At 36.5% G+C, this 9,730-nt stretch overlaps 1 protein-coding gene across 1 annotated transcript; it reads right to left on the minus strand.

Moving 5' to 3' along the window:
* Window positions 1-2: 2 nt before the first annotated feature.
* On the minus strand, window positions 3-9,620 carry LOC101484869 (T-cell surface glycoprotein CD3 zeta chain). The gene is made up of 7 exons (XM_012919162.2): window positions 9,465-9,620; window positions 4,268-4,362; window positions 2,758-2,787; window positions 2,579-2,599; window positions 2,403-2,462; window positions 2,279-2,308; window positions 3-1,295 (listed from the first exon to the last, which is right to left on the minus strand). Exons 1-7 carry the CDS (start codon window positions 9,526-9,528, stop codon window positions 1,218-1,220), a joined length of 378 nt encoding a protein of 125 aa, XP_012774616.2. The 5' UTR covers window positions 9,529-9,620; the 3' UTR covers window positions 3-1,217.
* Window positions 9,621-9,730: the final 110 nt, after the last annotated feature.

Genomic DNA, 9,730 nt, shown 5'->3' on the forward strand with positions numbered 1-9,730 from the left:
TTGACATGTGCTTTGTCTTTTATTGGGATTAAATGTGCAAATTTTAATCATTATACATCAGTGCCAGACAGATTTTGCTTCCATCTATACAACATTTAGGACAAAGATTTCAAAAATTGATTTGTTGGTACACTTTGGTTATAACGGGATGGACATGGTCAGTAACAATACTCAGTCTCTGCTGTTTAAATGATGAATGCCAAGTTGATGCAAATATGCTATGAAGTCGTCCCATGCAACATATTTAACCTACCATCTGAAGTTGTAACAGAAATTGAGACTCCTAAGACCACTTCCTGGTCTTAGGAGCAGCAGAAGACGGTGTGGTCTTCTGCTGCTGTAGCCCATTTGTTTCAAGAGTCTTTGTTCAGAGATGCTCTTCTGCATACTTTAGTTGTGTAACAAGTGTTTATTTGAGTTACCGCTTGCTTCCTATCCCCTCACTGGATATTTTCTTTTTCATCTCTGTAAACCCTTGAGATGTATCTGTGAGAGAATCCCAATACATGAGCATTTTCTAAAAACATAATTCAAGCAGCCAAGTATTATAAGTAATATAATTCGCACTGATCTGCTGCGATATAAATCCACCGGCTTTGGCAGGTCGTGGTAAGGGGATGTCCAGTCATCTCTGGCTTCAGTATGTTGCAGATTCTTTTGGCGCTGTGGGTTGCAAGGTGGAGCCTCCATGGCTCAAACTTGTTTTGCAGGAATAGTTGAACTGATTCAGGTTTGATTTGGATTCAGACTGCAGTTGGACTGACATGGGGGTGGGCGGCACTTAGACAACAACAATATAAAGTCTGGTCAGAGCCCAGCAGAAAGTTGCATTTTAAGAAGACTGTTGATGATATTCCCTTTATCTGTCTGCTGGATTTACTGTTGCTGATAACTGTTTAGCATTATCAGCTGCTGTGCAAGTACAACTTTAAAGATGTAAAAATGGTTACATCAAATATCTGAACTCATAAAGAGTTTGTTTTTAGCCTTAATGTAGGGTTCTTTGTTAGTTTTTATTGTATAACATGAGAGAAAAGCTTATCACAACATAACACAAATACAAAGTGACTACAAACTATTTTCTCTGACTAGACATTTAATTTAGAAGCAAATCCTCATATCTGAGAAGCTGAAGCCACAATTTTATTTTATTTCTTGTTAGTTTAATAAATGACTCGAATTGTGTTTAGTAACACTATTGCTGATACTGTAGGATGTCAGTGGGGAGACAGAGGAGGAACAGGACGAGGAGATGAGGTACTGGGAATCAAAGACTCAAGGGGGTCCCTCGCCGTCTGCAGTAAAGAGGTGAGAAAAGGTTAAAGCGCCACGCTGATGAGACCTTCAGTTCTCCTAACCGAGAAGAGTCTGCACAATTTAATCCATCCGCTGTGCAGATCAGTGATTCAACATGTAAACTCAGGCAGTTTATCATCACAAGGTCAGTAGGATGCTTTGATTACATGGTGTCTCCATATCAGGGGCGCCACCAAGAGGGGGCCACACCCCAAAATTTGTTGGCTCTCTCTTTTTGTGATTGTTAGTGTTCCTCTTATTAACAACACAAATATTTTAGAAATCTGTCAGAAATCCATCAAGCATTTTGTTCAACCTCTAAAACCAACAGTTCTGTCCAGTAATGCAGGTAAATAACTATATTTTAATTTTTAAAAAGTGGTTTACAATTTTTCCCTTTTTTGTACAATAGTAAATTTGAAAATTCATTTACAACAATCATAATTATACTTTAGCATTAAAAATATAATTTTGATTAAAGTGCTTGTGCAAATTAATTGATTAACCATTACAGAAACATGAAATATGGTTTTTGGTAATTATCCATACTTTTAATTTACAGCAGCTGTGGCATAAACCTTACACTGGGTGGTGGTCTAATACATTTGTTTTCACTTCAGATCCTTCCAACTTTTCTGTTTCAAATTACCCTTTCTCTCTTTTTTTTCTATTTTTTAAAGTTTCAGCATCCTGGTCTTGCAGCAAACTTGTCAGGACTTGAGCAATACAGGTTATTGATACTGATGTTTTTAGCAACACCTGTGTGTTTTTCCTGCTCTGGCAAGTTCAAACATCTGCTGTTTAAATGCCTACAGGGCCCTCAGCATTGTTTCTCTTCTGCATAGAAACTGAAATTTTTGCAAGACTCTTGGAACCATGGGGATATGAAATAAAGCAGAGCGACAACAGCACTACTCTGAGGACAGATGCTTTACTGGTTAAATATTTCTGTCAAACCCTGTAAGTAAACAAACTTTCTTACCTCAGGTTTCTTTTTCTTGCCTGCTTTTTTCTACAATATGCAAAAACAAAACGAGAATAAAGGCACCAGAAAATGTGAGAATGTGACCATTAAGAAGTTTACCAACAAATGAAGTGTCCCAAACCTTTCTTTTTGATGGGTCAAGCACCTCGTAAGGATCAGCATCTTTTGGTCTCTCAAGTTCCTGGACATAAATGAAAACAAATAACAATAATAATACAAAATTATACAATCCAATCTGTGGAGTCAAACATGATCAGGTCACAGAGCGGTTGGAGCTGTAGGTGAAGCTGTCCTTACCTGATAAATGCCATTTTCTTCCTGTTATTCAGCAAGAAGAGCACAAACATGAAGTGAAGCTTGAATGCACACACATCCTCACACACATTTATTTAATATCATTTAAACAACAGTTGAGAAATATTCACCACCAGCAGCAACTGTAAAGCATAAAGACACCGAAGAAAATGAAGACTTACAGTGACTCCCACAGATGGGCCTTTGGAAAACTATAGAGAGAGGCAAAAAGGACAAAAAAGTACAAATAAAAGGTAGCACAGATCAATCTGATATAATAAGTCAGTTTGGCCTATCAGTGGCGATTAAAAAGACAAAAAATTCAGGCTGTTTATCTGTAATTTCTTCAAATTGTGACTGAGGCAATTTGTTACAGAAAGACAAAAACCCTCACATTTAGTGAGATAAATGCTGTTAAAACTTCTAAAACATCTTTTCCGGGGTGAAGATTAGTTATTTTATATCGCTGTTAAAAATCTAAAACTGATATATTTGAAAAATTGTATTCACTAAGTTACTTATCAGAAGAATTTGTCAGATTAGAGAAGTAGAAAATGTTGCACGGTTGGCCCTGCAACACAAATGATTTGCACTTTGAAGTCATTTAGTTAATTAATTGACTATTAGGCTGCTACAAAGTCACTTTAAACTAAACTATCAAGGTATTAAATATTGTTACGCTTAGTTCTTCTTTTTATTTATGCACAAAAACACTTATTTCACAGGAGAGAAGATATTAAATATTGACTAAAAATAGTGTTTATTTTTAGTCTAAATTTTAAGTTTAGACCAACCAGACCAATAATGTGCATGTTAGGGTTGTTTTGCATGACGGGTCAAGACGGGAAAATTTCTACCTCGTCAAACTTCAGGGAGCTCTTGAGATGTCCTTTGTATTTTATGAAAAGGATGATTCGGGGGAAACGACAGCGCTCTTTATCCTGTTTTAAGAACTCTACACACACCACAAGCAACTGACCTTTACGCCCTGCTAATCTGCTCTGAGTAAAGCCATACAAATATTTTAATGGTGAAGATGCAGTACTGTAAACTATTTTAAAGACAAAACCAACATATGAGTTAAAAAAAAAAAAAGGTTCTTAATTCTGAATATTTGTATTATCTAAAGACGTCACAGAATTGAAACTGTTTGTTAAACAGGTTTTTTAAAAAAAGTGATGTGACCGGTTTTAAAGTTTTTCTTGCTTTAGAGACCAACAGGTGATTTTAGGTGAGAAATTATCATTACATTCAGGATATGAGTGAGCTAATTAGTATTTCTGCATACCACACATCCTCGTTATATGCTTTCTGAAGCTAATAGTAGGATGCAAGATAACACTGAGATGTGTCCCTTTCCTCTGGACTGTTTTTAATGAAATATTACAGATGAATAGCTAATTGCTCATCTTTTTGTGTGTGAAAATAAGTGACACATACAAATAAATCAAGACATTGATGTACAAGCTAAATAACAGTGGCCCCCGTGTTGATCCTTGCGGGACTCCAGTGTTGCAAGCTCTTGATTACAGCAGCACATTACTGATCCAAACACACTGGTTACAATCTGACAGATTTTTACACACTTTACAAAGTAAAGAGTGGATCATGTTCTGGATTGGTATTCAGTCCCATGATGTTTTTCTGCATGCGCTGTAACCACCAACTTTTACATGGGCTGCTATAACTCACCTTTTCTCTAAAGAACAACCCTGTGACAATGATGCAGTAAATGATCAGAAATCCATCCAGGAAATAGCAGATGACTGGTTCAGTGAAAAAATTTTCTGCAGAGCAAACAGAGAGAGAGAAAAAAGAAAATTTTCAGCTGATGTTCGGAGTAAATAACAAGTTACTTATAGCGAAACGTGACTGAGTTCTGGGAAGAGAAGAACATATTTCAGTGAAAAGGGAAATTTTCATAATTTAATTCTGCTCAGCAGAAAACCTCACGTTACAGGAGCACAAAGGCCAAATAATATGACAATGGAGTAGAAAAAGAAGATTTTACGTGAAATAAAAACAGAATCTGATTGCATCTAAAGCCATGTAGTGCTGTGTGCGGAAATATCTCCTATTTGATAAAAGATCATATGTGTTCCAGATAGCGGTGCATAAGAGATGAGAGTTACACACAGCACTGAGGAAACTACCGATACTGATCAGATTTTCATTTGCAGTAAATCTGCATTCTTACATCATGCGTCATGGCTCTGTTGTTTACAGAAGCTCATCTTTCTGCCACTTCTCAAGTCCAGCTGAAGTCACCCTGGATTTTGTCGGCATAAAGTTTTAATCCCTCGAAGCAACTGTTTCTGTTTCCTTGAGTAATTTTTGTTCAGTGTACGTATTACATCACTGTTCACTAAAACTGTAGGTTAATTGTTTATTATTCCTTGAAATTATGCCTTGTTTTTTCATGTAAAAGATGCCCAGGTACTGTTTTCTTATTGTAAAAAAATCCCTTTCAAATGTTTCACTATTTGAAAAAGTAATGAGGTGAGTCTGAAGTATGCCAATTCTCATCTGCACACTAATAAAGGAGATATCTAAGAAAAATACTATGGTGAAATCATATTATTGCTGGAAAAAACAAATATCCAGTAATGCAAGTGTAGCTATAAATTGTATTTTATTCTTAATAAAAAAAATATACTCAATAAAACATATATTTTTTATTTTTTAAATATTTTATTATGTTTAAATATTACTATATTGCTTACTTTTTTAAATGTGTGTTTATATATTTTATGTAACAATATTATTAGGATACATAAAAATGTAATATTTATAAGTATTAGTTCATTGTTAGGTTTGGTTAGTTTCAAAATTTTCTTTATAAAATTCACCTTTGGCTCTATTCGGGGAGAAACCAAAGGACGTCTGTACATATGAATCCGTTACATGGTGCTCAAATGTTGTGGAAAAACAACAACATTATCTACAACATTTGTCGTGAGACAAATGAGAAAATTGAGTAAGACCCCTGAAACAGGAAATAAGAAACTACGTATATGCAGCTTAGCACACTGAGTGTCTTCCTGTCTGCACGATGGGCTGCTTTGAGGTTTTTGTGAGGCTCATTTATCACAGAGTGCGGTTGGAACAGAAGAAATGTTGTGAGAACGTAGCCAGTGGTGGCGATTCACTGAGGCTGCAACGTCCTCATCAAACCTCCATCACTGAGAGCTGCTTCAGGATGTAGCTGCTCTTCTCATCTCAGGCTATTTTTATACTTCTAAACAGGACATCTGTAAAAGTGACTTAAGAAAAGGAAGTATACCGTTTTCACTTACCATTTAAATTTGCTTTATTTAAAAAAAAAAAGTAAGTGGGTTGAACCTTGTTAGGAAAAAGATAACATTTAGTTTATATATGATAAATTTAGAAGCTTTAGAAGCATCTATAGCTTACGATAACCCTTAAGAAACCAAAATATAAAAAAAACAAACATATTATGAATAAAACAGGTTATTTATGATTTCTTTCTATTTTTATATACAGCAATGCTTTTTGCTCTGTTTGTATTTATCATACCTATACTGTTTCTGCAATCCATTTCAAATATTCTAAGAAGCTCTAATGTTATTAGTAATTATGGATTTTTAGCGATTTTTATACATTTAACCAAACTTAGCCTTGTCGGTTGATTTGTTTTCACTGTCATTTTGGTCATTAAGTGTCTGTCTCAATGCGCTGCTTTACTTCTTGGTGGCATAGATTCAACAAGGTGCCAGAACCATTCCAGAGATTTTGGTCCATATCACTCTCAGCTGCACATCCGTGATATCAAGCTCCCATTCCTCTACGCCCTAAATGTGCCATACTGGATTGAGATCTGTGGAGGCTGTTCGAGTACATTGTCATGTCAAAGAAACATATTTGAAATTATTTGAGCTTTGCGACGTTTTTCTGCTGGAAGCAGCCATCAGTAGACTGGTATGCTGTGTTCATAGAAGGATAGACGTAGGTCAGCAACAACACTGTTTAAACAATGCTTACTCTGTACCGAGGGGCCAAAAGTGTGACAAGAAAATATCCCTCAAATCATTGTACGACAAGCAGCTTGAACTGTGGATACACAGCAAGGCGGATTAGCAGGATTCAAGTTGTATGTGCCAAATTCTGACCCCACCATTCCAATGTTGCAGCAGAAATCGAGACTGATCAGACCAGGCAGTGTTTTTCCAATCGTTTCGAAATATTGTGCACATGACCCCATGTGAAATGTAGCATCCGTTTCCTGTCATTAGATGATGGGAGTGGCACTCAGTCTGGTCTTCTGCTGAAAATTCAATGTGTTTTGCATTCAGAGATGCTCTTCTGCAAACCTTGGTTGTGATGGGTTGTTGTTTGAGTTACTGTTGACTTCCTCTAAGCAGTCTGGACATTCTCCTGAAATTCTGACATTTTCACCTAGAGAACTGCTGCTCTTCTCTTCCTGACCATTCTCTGTAAACCCGAGACACCGAGTTTCTGTGATGTCATTGGCTGATAATAAGTAGTTGAACAGGTGTCGCTGACAAAGTGGCTGGGGTTCATAAATGACCTCACTCCATCACTTGTAATGTAAATGTGTTCAGACAATGAGCATATTTACTGTTGTGAGAGAAGTTTAGAAGAACATTTTCTTTTATCTGAATTTTTCTTTACACTACAATCTCCTTTTTTAACCTTCATGGTTCCTCTTTAACACTCACAGTGCCTCAATGGCATCGACGGCACCTCGTGTGATAGGCCTCATGATTCAACAAGCACTAAGTCACTTAAAAATGAAAAATATCACAGTATAGTTCCTTACTTTCTAATAAGACTGTAAACACGTTTCCTGTCACCTATAGCGGCACAAACACATTGGCTCAAAGCTTTTTCTTTTTTTACTCTTATGACGCTAAGTGTCATTTCTTAACCACATTTCAAAGGGTGGAAACTAAATGCTGGATGCCCTCTGATGTCTTCTTTTTTTTTATAGCCTTTACAACTCTGAAGGCATCAATTAGTTCAATTTTAGATCCTGCTGTTTAGAGGAGCCCAAGGTTGTTAAGTGTTATTAGGAACTTATCAGCTCTGAAACTGGCAGCAGCTAGCAGAGTCTTAATGACTCAATTAAGACCTAACGACTTAATGAAGTTCTCAGTGTTTTGTTTGGAGTGAGGGTCATTTTTATGGTCCGTTTGGGGCGAGGGTTCTATTTGCTTGTTTTTATTTTGAAAATATATATTTTTTAAGCCAAATTTTTTTACGCAGCTGAATGAGAGAGGAATCAGTCTTCATGTCTGACTCTGAAATGTAAAGACAAGGATGTTTACTTCACAAAAGCTGTGCCCACTGAATCCTCTTAATGAGGAATGTGCCAGTAATTTTAAATTCATGCGCCGCAGCTGTTGTTCCGACTCTCAAAAGTCTTTCAAAGTCATTCAAATTATGTGGTCGATGTTACATTTCCAAAGATACCACAAAAGTCAGGTTTAATTAAAAAAAGAAAGAAAAAAAAGCAGTGTTAAAATAATGCACAAAGGTACGAAATATAATGAGTAAACTATTTGAATATTTCAGCGTAATAAAGCTTTAATGAAGAGCTGGAACAAGCTGATGCAAAATTAATGTGCTGCTCTATGAGACGGATCATTTTTCTACGCTTTAGGGTGCTTAACGGGGAAACAACAGGAGGAAAAAAGCATGTTAATGGGTTAAAGTGTGATTTGCTGTTATTATCGCACTATATTTTAAGGGAAATAAAGAAACGATGCCCTTCAAAGGGTTGCATGGATGTGAACGCAAAAAAACTAACAAGTATGCATAAGAATGTGTTGACACAGAGGCCATTCTTTACATTTCTTTACTGCTGTAGGAGTCTTTACTGCATTCAAGCGTACGGCAAAAAAATTCTCCCGTAACGGTTTCGCATGCATCAGCTGGAGGATGGGGGGATTATTTATTCATGCATGCTTTTGTTTCTCTAATGCCTTCATCACGATGAATCTGACTGAAGCACAAGACAGCACTTGAAAGCGTTTGTAAAACTGTGGCATAAAAGAGAAAGTCTGGGAAGCGTCAAATTCACGCAAACATAATCTGCCTATAAAAAGTCCATAGAAGAGCTGCCCTGTATTTATTGATGCACGGAGCAACAGGTAAGTCATTCGAGAGAGCAGGGTAAAATGCAAAAGGCCAATGTGCTTCTGCAGCACGTACTGTCCAAGAGAGTTAAAAATGTTTATTTAGTGTATTTAAATTTAACTTGAGTCACTAGGGGACAGCGGTCGTGTTAGTCATTCTCAACTACTTTGATTCAAATGTTCAGAATATGGACAGATATTTTTAGAATATTGAATGGAAAATACAAAAGTTCCCTCGTGTTTAATTTCCTTAATGTGTAAGAGAAGCTTAGCTACTTTTTCCATCCAACATAAAGCTACACAGTGAATATAAATCTCCTCTAATCATGACTCACTTGCTGCTTTGAACTGAAACACTGAAAAAGTGATGACATATTTTGTCCCAGTGTAGATGCATTTCTCCAAAAGCTACCAGATCCTCAACTATGAATGTAAATGTACATGTGAAAAATTGTTGTAGGTTTACAGCTTTGTTGTAGCAATGGTAAGAATTTGAAAAATGAAATAACGCTTTAAGATAAATGTTAATGTTTTAAATAAATGGTATAACTCAAGTAAAACCACTACAGCGCATGAATAAATGTACTTACTGAGATTTTAAAAAAACAAAGAACTGTGTTTAAAGAATTTCGTTTGGAGGTTTTTAATGCCAGAGAGCTTATGTTTGTCTTTTCAGTCAGATAGACAGTTTAAGCTTCTTTTTTTCACATGCAGGAAAATCATTACATTATTGTTTTTTAAAGCAGCTGTTTTGCATTTGTCTGACTTACCAGAACAGGAAGCAGGCACCGCTAGTACGGAAAGCGCAAACACACCTTTCCCCAGTGTGTCCATGGCTCTCTGTCTGTAAAAACAAGCCTATCTATCTTATGACAGCTATGCTTCTGGTTTCCTCACACTAATCTCTGATCACTGTGATCAGAGGAAGTGGCTGAACTGACAACCTACCAATGGACTGAGACTGGGGCTGTCTGCACTTCAAAGCATTTTATAACCTTCAACGCCCACTGTAGGTCTCACTGACGAAGCTGGGTTT

This window comes from Maylandia zebra, linkage group LG16, assembly GCF_041146795.1.
Source record: "Maylandia zebra isolate NMK-2024a linkage group LG16, Mzebra_GT3a, whole genome shotgun sequence".
In the NCBI taxonomy this organism is placed as follows: domain Eukaryota; kingdom Metazoa; phylum Chordata; class Actinopteri; order Cichliformes; family Cichlidae; genus Maylandia; species Maylandia zebra.